General features: G+C 38.1%; 1 protein-coding gene and 1 long non-coding RNA gene across 4 annotated transcripts in view; one reads left to right on the top strand and one right to left on the bottom strand.

The window, feature by feature from the left end:
• HAT1 (histone acetyltransferase 1) overlaps positions 1-17565 on the bottom strand; it is a 47887-nt gene that overhangs the window by 17782 nt on the left and 12540 nt on the right. For all 3 annotated transcript variants that reach the window (XM_084799468.1, XM_084799470.1, XM_084799469.1), the window contains exons 3-8: positions 14213-14288; positions 10527-10647; positions 1923-2102; positions 1561-1682; positions 957-1061; positions 535-641 (exon numbers count right to left, since the gene is read on the bottom strand). In XM_084799468.1, the coding sequence (XP_084655594.1) occupies positions 535-641; positions 957-1061; positions 1561-1682; positions 1923-2102; positions 10527-10647; positions 14213-14288 (711 nt within the window). The remainder of the gene's footprint in view (positions 1-534; positions 642-956; positions 1062-1560; positions 1683-1922; positions 2103-10526; positions 10648-14212; positions 14289-17565) is intronic.
• LOC311607601 overlaps positions 1-17565 on the top strand; it is a 311851-nt gene that overhangs the window by 288998 nt on the left and 5288 nt on the right. The window lies entirely within an intron of this gene.

Here is a 17565-nt window from a genome sequence, read left to right as displayed (position 1 = left end):
CCTGAGTTCGGTTCCCAGGACCCAAGTCAGGAAGTAACAACCTCTTATTAACTCCACCCACAGAGAATCAGTGGCACTCTTCCGGCTTCCGTGGATGCCTGAATTCACATGCACAGCCACATCCACCCAGAGACACAAGCATTTACATATAATTAAAATAATAATAAATCTTTTAAAAAGTGTCTTTTGTTAAGAACTCCACCTTTCTCCACGCTATGATTTAAAATTAGTGCATGGTTATCTTCCAAATGATGTAAATGTTTGCCAAATAAGCACGAATAGGCTATACCATACTTGCAATACATTTTTATCTGACCAAGATTTCCCCAAATATATTTGGTTCACAGTTTTTAATTTGCTCACGTCAGCTAAGGATGCAGCTCAATCTCCATAAAAGCTTATGGTCTAAAATGTAACCTAAAAACAATCATCAAACAGTCTCCTAAAAACCCCAGAAGAATGCTGACACTTAAGACAGAAATAAAACTAAGACATTTGAGGAAGGCTCTTTTAGCAACATAGAATTTTACATACCTGTGATATCAAGAACTGAAGGAGATGCAATGTAGTATCTATGAACTGTTTCAAGAAGTTGAGCACCATGGCCCTGACCTTGAAATGGAGTCAGTATCAGCATCTGACTATAGTTTTAAAAAAAAAAAAATTCTAAATTAAAACATCCATCATGTCGTTTAAAAACTTCAAATTACTATAGTATGAATTTTGGTGCTTTTTTAAAAAAATCAAACTTGAAGAAACTGAAAAAGTACTAACATACTCAAAATTGGTTTATTCTGCCACACAGTATCAGAGAGAATAATAAAATAAATCAGTACGTAGCCAATGAATGGTGATTTTTTCTTTTTAAACAAATCAACACTACTATAACAAGTATTGGAAACTTCAGCCGTTCCTTCTGAAATAAAAGACAAGGCACGTGTTATACTGCCAATTACCTTACACGTGGCCGGGTTTTGTCTGGGTACACATAGTAATTATAGACTGTCATGTAGCCTACGGTCGCAAAGAGCGTAGCTCCATCCTTATTATACTTCTCAAATCTGCAGATAAAACAGAAAGCCAAGCAGGTCAATTACAGTCGCGCTCCCATGCAGTGTCCATTTTCTTTTCCATTCTCTGACTGAATTTTCAGTGTCAGCAAGCTACTCTGTGAGGGCCCAATGGGTACACCTGCTATGTTCTGAATGTACAATTCACTTAATTGGTGTGCAGCAACTTGGATAAATCAGACCTCTTTACATCACTTCAGTGCACTTGCCTATTATAAAGATGAATAGGTGGCAAGTAAAAGAAAACACAGGCAAAGCTCACTTTACTGTTTAAGCCTACATTCAGGGCCCTAGCGGACAACAGCATTTAATTCAGCTCTATTCTCAAGTCCCCCAAAGCATAATGAAGGCAAACTCAGGCCCCATACACAATGGTTTTTCTTTCCTGGGAAAAATATCATTATACTGTCCCAATAATTGGGCTGCCACAATTAAAATGCTGGCTTTGTGGAGGTAATAAGGTCCACTGTTGCTTTAGAACTGTACTCACACTAGAAAGTAGTGCCATCTTTCATCATCCACGTCAATAAAGCTAGCAGTTTCAATAAACCACATCAAAAAGGTCTGAAGCCTTTCATGATATTCTCGAAAGCCTCTACATGTCATGTCAGCCTAGGGAAAAAGCCAGGAAAAGTCAGGTGAAACTCATCACAGAGGTGAGTGAAAGTCTGCGGAACACAAAACTATCCTGTGGGAAAATGTCTAGAAGTCTCAGATTAAATATGTATACAAACATACAGTCAAAACAGATCATGTTTTAGTGCCAATAAAAAACCTTTTTTATCTGACACTAGCATTACTGAATATAAAATCCCATATAGGTTCCAGGCAAAGGGAAATAGTTCTGTTTACCTTGTATATCTGAAACGTAAAGTTTTCTCCTCCTGTTGGACTAGGAACTGAGTATGTATGGAGGAGGGTTCCAAATGGCTTGAAATCGGCTTCCTTTTCCAGCAAAGAAAGAAAATCATTTGTGTTTGTACAAAACCCAGGTGGAATGATTTGTCTGATTTTGCCTTCAACATCGTCTGCCTGAGAAATAGAGAACGAAGAACAAAAATGGACAAATTTACTTTTTAGCTGAAAATGTTCTATTTCTTTAAAATGGACAAAATTAGCCTAGGTGTAGTGATTAATACCAACACGCAGGAAGCAGAGGCAGGTGGATCTCTGTGAGTTTGAGGCTTGTCTGGTCTACATAACAAGTTCCAGGCCAGCCAGGGAGAGACTCCATGTTTCAAAACAGAACAATTTTTAATGGTCAAAACCAACAAATATTACAAAACTTGACAATAAACTAAAGAAGCAAAAAATGCAGTGAAATGAAAAAGAGTAAGTTTTATATAAACAAACTACTATCTCATAAATTTGAGATGAGCATTAACATGAGCAGGTAAGTGCACTAATATCAAGTACAAGAATAAAGGCTTATTATTTTACATATGTCAGAGGAACCATATTATTCAAGACATGAAAAGATCACTAGCAGTAGTGGAAAGGCTAGAATCTGACCAAATGAATAGTAGAGCGAAAAAACCTTCATATGCTAAACTAAGATGTTAATTTTTTCAAATATCTTCATTCAGGAAATAAAAAAATCATATGAATAGTTAAATTATCTGCTCATCTCCACAATGTGACAACTTTCATAGATTCAGATTTGTGATCATGTAAAACAGAAAAGACTGGACAACAAAATTAAACTCAGAAATTAAAATTACCCTTGTTAAACAACCTCAATGAATGAAAACTATCAGCTGAGCAGACTTCATAATCCTTTTCAAAACCGCAAAGACCACTTGATTGAATACATTTACTACTTCTCTTTAACCATGAATATTTGATGAAGTCTTACAATAAAGTATTACTGCTTCTCACCAGGCAATAAAACTTAATGAATTGGTCTCAACTTAACAAAACCTTATCCTTCAATACAGTCCCTAAAAGCCTGACATTACATTCAACAAAATGAGCTTGCATTCTATTCAAACTTTTTCCTGAACAATGAGGCCAGGTTTTTACTTAATGGAGTTTGCCGTGAGTTCAGCTGTAATGTTTGTATTGTATCTATTTCCACAAGGACTGACACAAGAACACTTTGTGTTAACTTACTAAGCAGCTCTTTCATACCGTTTACATGCATGATGGGTATTAGTTCTAAACCAAGACCCTTGCTACTTAGCATTCAAAACAGGGAAATTAAGATGCTTAGGACAAAATACACTACAAAAGGCTAATACAACATGCTACTAATTCCTGTCCTTTCAACCATCTTTTAACTAAGTAGGAGCAATGCACCTGCAGATGAATAGTACTTTATTATCATTCAGTTACATTTTAGGATAGAGATACAAAGATAAAGCTTATCACAAATGAGTTTTATTTCCAATGCTTAATACCAACATTTATACATGACTTGTTTATGGTCATAAAAATATGTTCTTACTTAAAATATGGCTTTTCACCATTCTACTTGACAGTTTATTTCTAATATTGTATACCAGTACTTACTTGCAAGATATCCTCAATTGCAAATAAACTAAATCTGATAAATCTATTTTATTTAAAAATATATAAATACTATTGCACACACACAATTTGATATTTTCCCTTAAGCTGTGAAAGTGAAAAGATACCTTTTTTTTTTAATTTTTAAAAAACATTTTATTATGTATACAGTGCTCTGCTGCATGTATACCTGCAGGCCAGAAGAGGGCATAAGATTATAGATGGTTGTAAGCCACCATGTGGTTGCTGGGAATTGAACTCAGGACCTCTGGAAGAGCAGTCAGTGCTCTTAGTCTCTGAGCCATTTCTCCAGCACAATTTTCAAGAGTTGCATGAGGAAGTAGTTAAAAAGAGGGATTATTGCAATAGATTTGTTCTGTAGTATTTTTTTTTAAGTAGTAATAGGTAAAATAGCACAGTATAATTGTAGTTCTGACCTTTTTTTTTTTTAATGTCAGGGGGGAAAAAAACTACAATTAAAAAAAAACTACTACAGGGCAATCTCAACATTGCGATTTTAATCTTTAACTTTCCTTATATCATATCTCCTAAGCAAGGCAGTAGAGATGCATGGTGAGTCACTCTGCCCATCTTACATCTAGAAACTGACTTCAAAAGTCTCTGGAACTGCTAGGTTTCAAATCTCAAATCTGAGCTTAAACAAATTGAAAGAATATAACTTTCAGTCATCAAGATATTTGCTGTAATAAACATCTTTAAATAAAATCTTTTGCTCTGAGCAAATCTATATATTTTAAGAACTCTTATGAGGGAAGAGCTTGAATCGAAAAGAATGTATATATGTAAATAAGTATCCGATTTATTCATATTAGATTAAAAACAATTTTTAAAGTTCTTTAATGGGCTGGAGAGATGGCTCAGTGGTTAAGAGCACTGACAGCTCTTCAAGAAGACCCGTGTTCAATTCCCAGCACCTACACGGTGGCTCACAACTGTTTGTAACTCAGTTAAGAGGATCTGAAGGAAGCCTTCTTCTGCTCTCCATGGGCACATATGCAGGGCATGTACATAAACTTTTAGGCAAAACACTCATATATATATGAAAATAAAAATAAAAGCATAAGCTGGGTGGTAGTGACACATGCCCAGAACTTGGGAGGCAGAGGCAGGCAAATCTCTTAATTTGAGGCCAGCCTGGCCTACAGAGTTACTTCCAGGAAAGCCAAGGCTATACAGAGAAATCCTATCTTTAACAAAACAAAGTAAAAACAACATCAACAAAAAGCACTTTGCAACTCAGACTTACAGAGCTGTACTCTTCTAAAATGTATACTAGATTAAACCTTTTAAAATATTTATTATTTTATGTGTACGAGTGTTTTGTTTACATGCAAGCCTGGTGCCCACACAGATAAAAGGAGAAATTATTGTATTTAAAAAGTATTTTCCATGTTTCATGTATCCAAGACCGGCCTCAAAATTACTATGCAGCTGAGGCTGGAGCTCAACTTCCAATCTTCCTGTTTCCACCAAGTTCTAGGATTACAGGTGTACACCTGAGATTTTTTTTTTCATTCTCAATTATTTATTTTATATAATAAAGCATAGAACACTGTAACTCTAAAGACAACGATGAGAAAGTATGTCCTTAAAGATTTCAGAAAGAAAGGGCTGAACAGATGGCTCAGTGTTGGCCTATATGTTTATCTGTGTGCCATGTGTGCACCTGATACCCATGGAGGCCATAAGAGGAAATCAGATGCCCTGGAAATGGAGTTACTAGTGGTTGTCAGTCACTATGTTGGACCTGGGAATGGAACTTGGGTCCTCTATAAAACAGCCAGCACCCTTGGACATTGACCCATCTATCCACCCCTTAAAGTATTTTAAAGGACATACTTTGTCATCATAGCCATTTAGAGTTCTATTGCTCTATGCTTTGTCTCGTAAATAAGAAAATGTTCCTGCCCTATGTGGTGCTGCACACCTTTAATCCCAGGACTCAGGGAGGCAGAGGAAGGTGAACCAACAATGAGTTCAAGGGTAGCCTGGTCTACAAAGCAAGTCCAGGACAACCAAGGCTACACTGAGAAACCCTATCTCAAAAACAAACAAACAAACAAAAAGTTCATTTATGTTTACTGACACTGCATTACTGGTTTACTACTCAGATAAGCAAGATGAAGTTGTCAACATGTAATTTCGAGACTTTTTATGATTTTTGTATTTTTTAATTAGACTGCATTAGACTAGTTAGGTAGCTCAATTCAGTCCCTAACACTCATATATAAAAGCTAGGCTTAGTGACATGTATTTGAAACCACAATATTGTAGAGGCAAAAATACAGATCTGTGGGTTTGCTAGCCAGCAAACCTAGCCTAATGCCATGTTGGGTTCTGCTTCTGTCTTCGGGGCTGGACTGGAAGGAAGAAGCTTAGCCTGAAGGGTGGGACGGCAAGACCTTACTCAGGCAGTGAGGGGGAAGAGAGCCTTTTCTGAGACAGAATTCAGTCTAACAGCTCTTCTTTATTGGGGAGTCATAAGGGCTATATAAACCTTGGGGAAGTGAGTAGAGGATACAGCTCAGTGGCAAAGTGCTTGTCCAGGGTATGTATGGCTCTAGACTTGATACTCTGTACTGGGAAAAGTTATTTTCCTATGAAGAGGTTAAAAGTTCCAGAAAAAAAAAATTTTTTTTTTTTGCTTTCATCTATCAAATTTAATCCTCATTAGGAGACAATAAAATAATTGAAATTTCATTGATAATACAACCTACCCGTGCATCTCAATGTTCTCTATCAAATCTCTCCCAGAAATGCAACTAGAAAAATGAGCAGACTTAGTTTATATACTCCTTCATTAAAAAGCAAAGAAATTTCTCAAGAGAAGGCAGAGGAATTAAAAAAACAAAGGATAAGCAAAGATGAGCAAATCAGTGTCTTAGTAATCAAGTTTACTATCAATGGCTAGTAAAGAGATTTCCTGGACATTTTACCTGTGCTATATAATCTTAGGTACAGCTGTGGAATTTAGCTTTAGAAAGAGAGAGATGATAAGATTAATGTAATGGAGGCAGTGAGATGGTTCAGCAGGTAAGGGTGCAGCTACCAAGCCAGACAACTGGAGTCCGATTCCCAGAACCCACACAGTAGAAGGAAAAGAGTAAACTCTCCTCGGGTGTGGTGGTGCATGCCTTTAATCCCAGCACTCAGGAGGCAGAGGCAGGCGGATCTCTTCGAGTTCGAAGCCAGCCCGGTGTACAAAGAGAGTCCAGGACAGCCAGGGCTCTGTTGCACAGAGAAGCTCTGTCTCAAAAAAAGAAAAAAAAATTTTTTTAATGTAACAGCAAAAATGCAATAAGTGCAATTAACTTTTGTGATATGCTACTCGTGCCTTAAAAATATGCTTGCTTTTTCTTGAGACAAGGTCTCACCATGTAACTCTGGCTGGCCTAAGTATATAGGCCAGGTAGTGTACCTGGCGGTGTCACTATTTCTTAAGCAATGGATATGTTTGTTTTTCTTCTCTTTTTGCTCCTCTCCCTCAACCATCACATCTACTTGAACAAGGAGAGCCAGTCCTGCCTCTTGCAAGCTGCATAACAAAAAGCTAGCCCCGCCCAGTCCCTGAGCAAAGTGGGAGACCTGGCCCTGGTGATGTGGGCACAGGAGATCTGGCAGGCTTAACAACTCAGCCACCTCCCATGGCCCAGAGCCAAGGCTTTTGGCCTGCACAAACATCTACCTCCTCTATGAATTCCTGGAGCACGTGAAGCAAAGCTGAAGGGTCTCCACGACACAGGGCAATAACAGGATATTTGATATAATTCCTAGAGAATCCAGTATTGAGAGTGTAGCAGAAGCCAGAGGCCTCAAACCAGACCAATGATATTGCAATGAACATTTGCAAGTAAAGCTGCTTGGGCAAAGGGGCATACTGTGCGACACACTGGGACACACTATAGTTTCCACCGCAAGGTTTGGTTGGTTTGTTTTTTTGTTTTTCAAGACAGGATTTCTCTGTGTACCCTTGGCTGTCCTGGACTCGCTCTGTAGATCAGGATGGCCTTGAACTCACAGTGATCTGCCTCTGTCTGCCTCCTGAGTGCTGGGATTAAAGGCGACCCAGCCCAAGAGTTTTTCCGTTTGTTTGTTTGTTTGTTTAATTTTTGTCTTTCTCTTTATTTTTATTTTCTGCTTTATCTTGTGGGTAGGCTGCAAGGGTAGAGGACTGATATGGAAAAATGGAAAGTTCACCATTGGAGTACATAATATGAAATTCAAAAGAATCAATAAAAAGTTGTTGTTTTTTTTTTAAAATCTGGTGTTTAACTCCTGATCTTCCTACACTCCCATTCCGCAGGATAATGAGATTACAAATATGTATACCTACCACCCTAAAATTTGCTTTTTAAAATGTGAATTATATTGTATAACTGCTTAAAACCTATAAAGGCTACTAACTAGTCTTGCCCCTTACCTTGGCACAGAAAGTCTCAAGGCTCTACATTTTCTAGATTTGCCATCCTCTTCAACTATCCCAGCAAAATATTTCTAACGCCCTCTAAGTTTACAATTTGCTTATGCTAAGTTCTATGAGAGCAGAGAATGTTTTATTTATTATATTCCTGGCATCAAGAGTACAGGAGGCCAGGCTGAAGAGATGGCTCCAATGTTAAAAGCAAGAGGACCTGAGTTCAGTTCCCAGTACCCACATTGGGCGATTCACAACTGCCTCTAACTCTAGCTGCAAACTAAAACAGAAGAGGCCAGTCTGCTATACCCATATTAAATACCATTCTTTTAAAAACAAACTAAAGGGGACTCTTTCCTTAATACTAAACAAATGGCCTTTGACTGTGAAGCAAATAAGTAACCCTACAAAAAAAACTATACAAGGTTGATTGATTTCTTATACTTAACACAGTACTTCTAAATGGAAAACCCTTGTTTTCAGAAACAAAACAATTAGAAGTTAGTGCAAATAGCTATTTTCACTACACACAGTATTTGAAAGATTTATCAATAACTAAGTCAATAGTTCCTTTGGAAGAAATCAATTTAGCACTATCAGCTACAGCATTAAATCACTCACTCACACATATAGATATTCCAAATGACAGTGAATTTTGTACTGCACATTAGCTGTATTTGAAATCAAAATAATTAGTATGAAATATCTGGATTCTGGAGAAATTTAACCATATCTAATAAGAAACATCTACTGAAAACCTCTATTTTAGTAATTTAGGCAGTGCTGGCTTAGATGGAATTTAGTTGCAAACGTTCACTTATTTTAGCTACAGCACTATTCACAATCACCTTTCCATCAGCAAAATTAAAAGAAAAATTAAGAGCTACAAACTACTAGATAAAACATATATTAAGTACAATTACATATCATTTATCTGTCAAGCTTGATCATTTTAAATATGATTGAGAAGTTAAAAAAAACTAAGTAGCACTCAAAATATTTCTAACACTAATATTGAATATGAGACTTTTTCTTTTTAAAAATATTTTACTATTTTCTGTGTATGGGTGATTTACTTGCATTTCTGTATGTACAGTGTGTGTGTGTGTGTGTGTGTGTGTGTGTGTGTGTGTGTGTGTGTGTGTGTGTGTGTTTTGCTCACAGAGATCAGAAAAGCATGTCAGATCTGAAACTGTAGAGTTATAGACCATTATGAGCTAGCCAGCTTGAGGGTGCTGGGAATACAACCCTGGTCTTCTGGAATAGCAGCCAGTACTCTTAACTGCTAAGCCACATGTCTAACCTGAGACTATTTCTTGATAAATATTTGGGGTAAAAGATATATGTTACTCTGCACTGACCATTACACACTGTATGCACGTACTGAATGCAGTACAATGCTGTACCCATAAATATATAAAGCTATTATATATAGAGGTGACCTTCATTTACGTTGTATTTAGGTGTGTCTCTGTTAATTGCCAAACCTGCAGTGAGTTGAATGATAACAGATTTTGGTATTGTCATTGCTATTGAGGAATCTCCAATCTTAATGTTGTGTAAAATTTACTCCCCAATTATCTCTGATTGGCTAATAAAGAAGCTAAAGAGCCTATGACTGGGCAAAGGAGACAGAAGGCAGAACTTCCATTCCCATAGGGAGAGGAGAGAAGGAGAGATGGAGGGAAGAGAGAGAGAGAGAGAGAGAGAGAGAGAGAGAGAGAGAGAAAGCACTTTAAAGCTTATTACATATATAAAATAGGTCTTTGTTTCATCATTTGGGAGCTAGAGTGGGCATAGAAAAAACTTTAATCCAACATTATATGCCCAACAAAAATTTTTCTAAAAACTTTCATGTTATATGTACATTATATGTCACTTCATTAAACATAACAAACTATCTGGTATATCCTTTTTTTAAAAAATTTGTTTACTTTGGTATTCTGCCTCCATGTATATCTGTGAGAAGGTGTTAGATCCCTTGGAACTGGAATTACAGACAGTTGTGAATAGCCATGTAGGTGCTAGGATCTGAACTCAGGTCTTTTGGAAGAGCAGTCAGTGCTCTTGATAGCTGATCCATCTCTCCAGCCCCCCAGAATACTTTTTCTTTCTTTTCTTTTCTTTTCTTTTTTTTTTTTTTTGGAGACAAAGGTTTCTTTGTGTAGCCTTGGCTGTCCTGGATTCAATTAGTAGACCAGGTTGGCCTCAAACTCAAAAGTGATCTGCCTGCCTCTGCCTCCCAAAAGTGCTGGGATTGGTATCTTCCATGTCTACAATAAAAATAAGTCAGTAAGTAAAGCTCTGATCATCAAAGTGTAGTTTTCATAGAGAAGGCTCATCCAGGAGATAGACTCAGGATCATGAGCACAGAACTAGAAAAAAGACACATCACGTATACCTGAAAGACTGATTCTGAAGCTATGACATCTTCATTTCTCCTCTTAGAACCTTAACATTTAAGATCATTCAAGTAGCTAAGTTAAAATATATGTACTTCTTTCTGTTCTTACCTCCACACAGTCAAAGTTCTCATCAACTTTAGATGCATACTCAACACGGAACATTGTTGACAGGCTACCAGCGATGTAGTACAACAGGATCTTCAGACCCTTGTAACCAAAAGCAGTTTCACTGAGATGAAAAGCAAAAATAAAAAAACAGCCCAAATGAATTTTTGCCAGGTCATCAAAAATATTAATGCACACACACACACACACACACACACACACACACACACATATATACATACATACATACATGCACACAAAAAGTAAAATCTTAAGGTTGCCCGTGAAGTTAAATTATTTTACTTGTTTAAAAAATTAAAGAAAATGAACACTCACAATAAAACTGTATTCAGCTTCATGTAAAAAAGAGAACTAAGCAGGCAGTGGTGGTACCCACGTTTAATCCCAGTGCTCTCAAGACAGAGGCAATCAGATCTCTGAGTTTGAGGCCAGCCTAGTCTACAGATCGATCGAAATCCAGGACAGCTAAGGCTACACGGAAAAACTCTTGTCTCAAAAAACCAAGGGGGAAAGAAAGTAGAGGGAGGGAGGGAGGGACAGAGGGAAGGAGGGAGGAAAGAGAAACAAGGTACCTAACTTAGGAAAGCTGTTTGGGTTCAATGAGTATGTTAAGTAACTGGCACACTATGAGTACTCACTAACTGCTGACCTTACTACCACTGTTACTATACCTGCTGCTGCTGCTGCTGCTGCTGCTGCTATTGCTAGAAGGTGTTTCCAACAAGGGTAGGCAAACAGGTAGCCGTAGGCAGGTTCTTTCAGTTTACCACTTGCTTTCATCACTAGCATCCATACTGTTCAAAGCAGTAAATCACCCAACTCTTCTGTGAATTCCAACTCTGTTCTCTACTAGCATAAAGCACTGATACTCCCTTTTCTAGATCACATAGAATCTTGGGAAAGGGAGACAAATTCTAAAATACCTGGCTCAGATGACTCTATAGAGACAGAAAGTAGGTTACTGAATGCCTAGGACTGAAGAGACTCAGAATGGGGCTTTTTGGCCAGAGTAATAAAAACATTCTAAAATTGATTATATAGATGCAATTTATCTCAGTAAAGCTGGGTTTTGTTTTTATTTTTAAAATGAATTCTTCCATTTTTAAATTTTGCTTTATTTTTAATTATGTGTGTGCCACAGGCACATGAGCATCCTGTGAGAAGAGTATCCCAAGAAGCCAGGAGAAGGCAGTGGGTGCCCTGAAGCCCAGAGTTAAGCAGCTGTGAGTGAAGTAGAGAAAATAAACCAACCTCTGCAAACTGTCCTTTACACTCAATTTGTTCACCCAAACAAATAAAATGTTTTTTTAAAATGTTTTTAAATGTCTCAAATGTTTTTTAAAAATGAAGCTTTAAGCCAGGCGGTGGTGACACACACCTTTAATCCCAACACTTAGGAGGCAGAGGCAGGTGAATCGTTCGAAGGCAGCCTGGTCTATAAAGCGAGTCCAGGACAGCCAAGGCTACACAGAGAAACCCTGTCTTGATAAAAACAAAACAAACAAACAAAAAAAAAACAAAAAGAAAAAAAGAAAAAGAAAAAAAAAAGCCTTTGCCAGGTGTGGCCTGCACACCTTTAATCCCTGTGTTGGGAAGGCAGAGGCAGGTGGATCTCTGCTGAGTTCAAGGTTAGCTTGGTCTACATAGCAAGTCCCAGGCCAGCTAGGGCTACAAAGTAAAATCCTGTCTCAAAAAGCAAAACAAAACAATCTCTGAATTGACTCTAATATTAACAAATGAATACTTGGAAGTTCGTCCTTATGCTAATGCCAAATAATAAATGTAGAAGGCACTGAATTAGAAATCCACCTTATCATACTAAAATACTGATTAAATTAATGGGTGCTAGAACTACTGCAAGGACATCTTCAATCTTTTGTTGTTGTTGCTGTTGTTGTTGTTTTGAGACTGTCCTGGAACTCACTATGTAGACAAGGCTGGCCTTGAACTCACAGAGATCCACCTGTGGATCTGCACTTGTGCCTCCCCAGCTGAGATCAAAAACACTAACCACCATACATGGCCAGACATCTTCAGTCTTCAGAGCATCTCCCCATAAACTACTTACAATTTACAAAAGGAAAAAAAAACTTTACCTGTATAGTGAAGAAAATTTTCAGACTCCTCTAAGTTAACCAGGTTACTTCAACCAACAATGAAACAAACTACATATGGACCTCCTGGTGTGACATTACAGATACAATACTACCTTGGTCGTAGAACTGAAAAAACAGGCACTTTCTGAATTTTTGAGAAACAAATTCAAACTGCAGGTTCTGTAAAATGTGCCTACACAAAGATGTCTACACAAAGGCTAAAAATCCACTTCAGTTGAAAGGAGGATGAGGAAATACCGCAACTAATCCTAGTACTAGGCCAGCCTAGTCTATAAAGCAAGTCCAGAATGGCCAAAGCTACACAGAGAAACTCTGTCTCAAAAAAATAAAAAAATAAAACAGGGGGTGGGGGGTGGGGGGTGAGGAGTGGGGGGTGGGGGGTGGGGGGGCAGTGGTGGTGCACGCCTTTAATCCTAGCACTCGGGAGGCAGAGGCAGGCGGATCACTGCGAGTTCGAGGCCAGCCTGGTCTACAAAGTGAGTCCAGGACAGCCAAGGCTACACAGAGAGAAAAAATAATAATAAAAGAACCACATACACTGTATATAAGAAAACAGTACCCTATCAATGTTAAATAACCCCACCATGGTTATTTTTTTAAGCTAAGTCTCAAAATTCAGGATCAAGAGGCTGGAGAGACAGCTCAATTGTTAAGCGCACACAATGCTCTTCCAGAGGACCAGAGTTTGGTTCTCAGACCGAATGAATACCTGCAACTCCAGCTCCAAGAATCAGATGCCCTCTTCTGTCCTCCATGAGCACTGCATTCATGTGTACATATCCCCACACATACACATAACTAAAAATAATATATGTGTGCTGTGAGTTCAAGGCCATTCTGGTCAACAGAGGAAGTTGCAGGGCATCCAAGGCTACACAGAGAAACCCTGTCCCAAAAAACAAAACAAAACAAAAAGCCATGCACCGGCCCATAACTCCAGTGCTGTGGGGAGTGGAAAAAGACAATAGTTGGAGCTTGCTGCCACTGCCCTAGCTCCAGGGTTAGTTAGAGACTCTGTCTCAAAGGAATGAGAGTGTGAGAGAGCAGGACACCAACACACTCCTCTGCTTTCTATGCACTATTACATGCACAGGGTACGTGCGCGCATGCACGCGCGCGCACGCGCACACACACACACACACACACACGCATGCACACACTTCTTGAACTGCTTATTTAATTATTGAGTGTAACTTTAGGGGTTCTGCTATATTGAAAGTAGTATGACAAGAGGTAGGCAGAACTAAAAATTAGTAATAATAAATATGAACTCTAGATTGTCTGAATCTGAACTCCAGCCACTTATATGTTCTTAGGCAACTACTCAATTCCACAAATGTACAAAGCAGCAAATACAATGGTTAAAACTGCAGTGAGAATTAAAATATACATGTTTGCAACACTAAACATACAAAGTGCTAATATGAATTTTAATATGCTAATATAAAATTTAAGATTTTAATATATATATAGTCTGACTTTCAAATCCTAAAAGAAAAGAATAGGTTTTTGGGTTTTTTGCCATATTAATTTGGCAAATATGTTACTTACTCATCCCCAAAGAGCTGATGGGTATATTCAGGAAAGAAAGTTCTAATGTCATTCTCAAGATCTTCAGGAAAACGAACTGTTTAAAAGAATAAAATATATAGACATTAAAGGTGACCGACATTTCTATTTCAAGAATTCCACTACAGCTGTTGCCAATATTTTTCTTATTTAAAAATGTTTCTTCTCCTTGTATGATTACACTAGATTTTCATAAGACTGATAAACCCTGAAAAGTAGACTATACTAAACTTCAACATCAAAATCTTATTCTAAAATTGAGAAACTCAGTATGCCAGAGGGAATGTGATTTATTTTTTACATTCCTATATTTTACACACAGTGAAAGGAGAAAACAAACGCAAAACAGGATACTTCGAGATATGAAAAACTACAGCATCTAGGAAATGAAAACAATACTGTACAAAACATTCTAACAAGGATAAGTTGATGATGCCCCTAACATGCCATTATTAATAAGAGGGGGGGAGGGAAGGAGGGAGGGAAGGAGGTGGGGGGACAAGGAGAGATGTTATCACTGTGTGTGTGTGTGTGTGTGTGTGTGGTCAGAGGACAACTAACTGTGCAGCAGGTTCTCTCCTTTGACTCTCACTTGTGCCGATTGTCCCACTGTTTATAAACATGTAGCTTCTTCACTTCCTAGTACACAAAATCACCTGCAATTTTTAGAAAAAATACAGAAAAGATATAGTTTATCCTGTCTTATTTTAGCTACAGGAAAGTTAAACTGGGAATGGTGGCACATCATTGAGAGATGGAGGCAGAGGATTAGTAGTTCAAGGCTAGACTTGATACATATTGAGTTCCAGGTCAGTCTGCATGCACTTAGCCAAAACACACACAACATAGCAAACACTGGGTCAGGGTAATCACAGACCTAACTCAGGGGCACCCTCGCTAGGGGCTCATGGGAGCTTTTATCAGTCAAAGGCTTCCCACCAGCTGGAACAAAGTTTAAATTCTAAATTCTCCACTGGCCTACCCCTCAGTCAAGAGTTGACTACCTTGCAGTGGCCTAACCCTGTCACTATATAGGTTGGACACCCCCTTACTTTCCAGGTGCATTTGGTCATTTCCAAATGTAGAGGATGAGCTGAGCAACTGGATATTGGAACCCTGTTTGCACCTTGGTCCTGAGCCCAGCCATGGGTTCCAAATATCCTGTACCAAAACAAACTCCTCTGCCTGTTTGAAGGCTAACTTAAAGGAGCGCCAATTAGAATTTAGCCTTTCAACGCAAACTTAGCTTCAATATACACTGGATAAATGGCCACTAATGGCCCCAGTTCAGAATTTTTGATTACCTAAACTGCATAAGATGGAATGATAGCTTGGTCCAAGGCCCCTCGCCCACACAGTTTACAGTTCACTAATCTTTCTCAAGGCTCTAGCTTGCAACCACACCCAGAACCAGAATGCCTGACACTGTATCTACTGGGCCCCCAAACCGGTATCTTCATAGAACTCTTTTTGCCTTAGGTTTTTGGTATACTTGTAACAGCCAAGAAGTAAAAGCATTTCAAGTTGTGTGTCCCAACTGCAGACACACACAAACTGGTCATGCATATGTAGATCACCCAGTTTAGTCTACAGTGATCCAAATGTCCTTTGACTATGGACCATATTAAAGTTGTTTCAGGCTGTTTTACTCTGCTGAGAACGTGGGCTCTAGATTTGGATTTTGGCCAATCTGCCCCAGACTCAAGCATGTTTGTTTAAGTTTCCTACAAAGTCTCCATCCTAAGTCAGGAAAGCCACCTACCTCACTCTGACAGGGAAAAGGAGGGAAAAGCAGAACACTCCAGGAAAGGACACTTTGTGCTTGAGAACAACTAAGAAGTAAACTAATTCCTATAGAGATTATAATTGGCAAGGTGTTTAACTCTTAATTCTCAACACCCACCACCCCCCTTTGTTGGTTTTGTTCATTATCTTTAAAGCTTATGCTAAAACTTTTTTTACTATTTTAGAATTTTTAAGTTCATAGAGTGTAACTTTAAAGGACTGTATAATCTTAATTTGCTATGCCATACCATGTATGTAACTTGAATTCAACATTTGTTTATGAAAAGTGTGCCTGATGGCTTCACTTTTGAGTGCTATGTGGCTGATAACCACCTTGGAGTATAACAATGTAGCTTGCTGCAATCTTAGCATCCATGTGACTCAGTCACCACCTTCTCTAAGGTTAAAAAAAGGGCATGCCATATTACCACCATCTTGGTTAAGATGACCACCAGGTATAAATCAAATAAGACAGTACCCATAAAACAAGCAGACCCACTATGTTCTCTCCTTATCACTGTACTCCTTTTATTAGACTAAGGAAGCATCACCAAGCTACCAAGATGGTTTGTTTTGAAACTGAGTCATATAAAAATTGGCATTTTGTAAAAGTACTTATAAAAGAATCGGGAAAATGAGGTTCCCAGTTTCTCTGTGGACTCTACTTACGGTTTAAAGTTTATTTTGATACTAAACAATCTTTATTTCAAAAAAAATTAAGACTCAAACTTAATAGGAAAAAAAATTAAAATATACCAACTTGTTTGTAAACTGTTAAAGATAATTAAGATGTGCAAGTTAATGCTCAATCACCTTCTAAATGATCGAATTCTTTAATATGCTCAGAACTGTGTTTGTAGTCATAGAATGTACAAATGTAATTTACTTATAAAGACAAGCTTGGGAGAAAAGACCGTTTGTTAAAAACAGATTTGTTTATTATGTATACAGTATTCTGCCTGCATATATACCTGCACAACAGAAGAGGGCACAAGATCTCATTATAGCTGGTTATGAGCCAGGTGGCTGCTGGCAATTGAACTCAGGATCTTTGGAAGAGCAGTCAGTGCTCTTAACCTCTGTGCCATCTCTCCAGCCGAGACCAATTTTTTTTAATTTCCTATCTTATAGTCTTGTTATAGCCCATCATACAGTATTCTGTACATGTTGTCAAAGTTAAGCCTGAAACAAGTCAAAACAAATTTAAATTTAAGGGATTATAAAAGGTTATAGGTTATAAAAGGTTTAAGGGTTATAAAAGATTGACTGACTGAAGTAAAATGGGCTAAATTTATAATACACTTGCAATGGGAGGAAATGTTCAGGCTCAAGTAGTTCCCCTGGACAGGGCACTATCCCACCATAGTTAAGTTGTGGGCTAATCTCCTTACACAACAAGGATGCTTGGAAAATAAGACCTGCCAGAAGTCTTCTGCCTCCAGCAGCATGGGTCTGACCAGCTCTGGCTATATAAGCCAAACAAGAAAAAACTTCCTCCCTATGTAAAGATGAATTAATTCTCATGTCTCTCGTGACAGGAGGATGAATTC

This window comes from Acomys minous (genome assembly GCF_964271855.1).
Source record: "Acomys minous genome assembly, chromosome: 10".
NCBI lineage: Eukaryota > Metazoa > Chordata > Mammalia > Rodentia > Muridae > Acomys > Acomys minous.
Note: the sequence above shows the minus strand (reverse complement) of the source record. Positions and strands in the feature narration are given on the sequence as shown.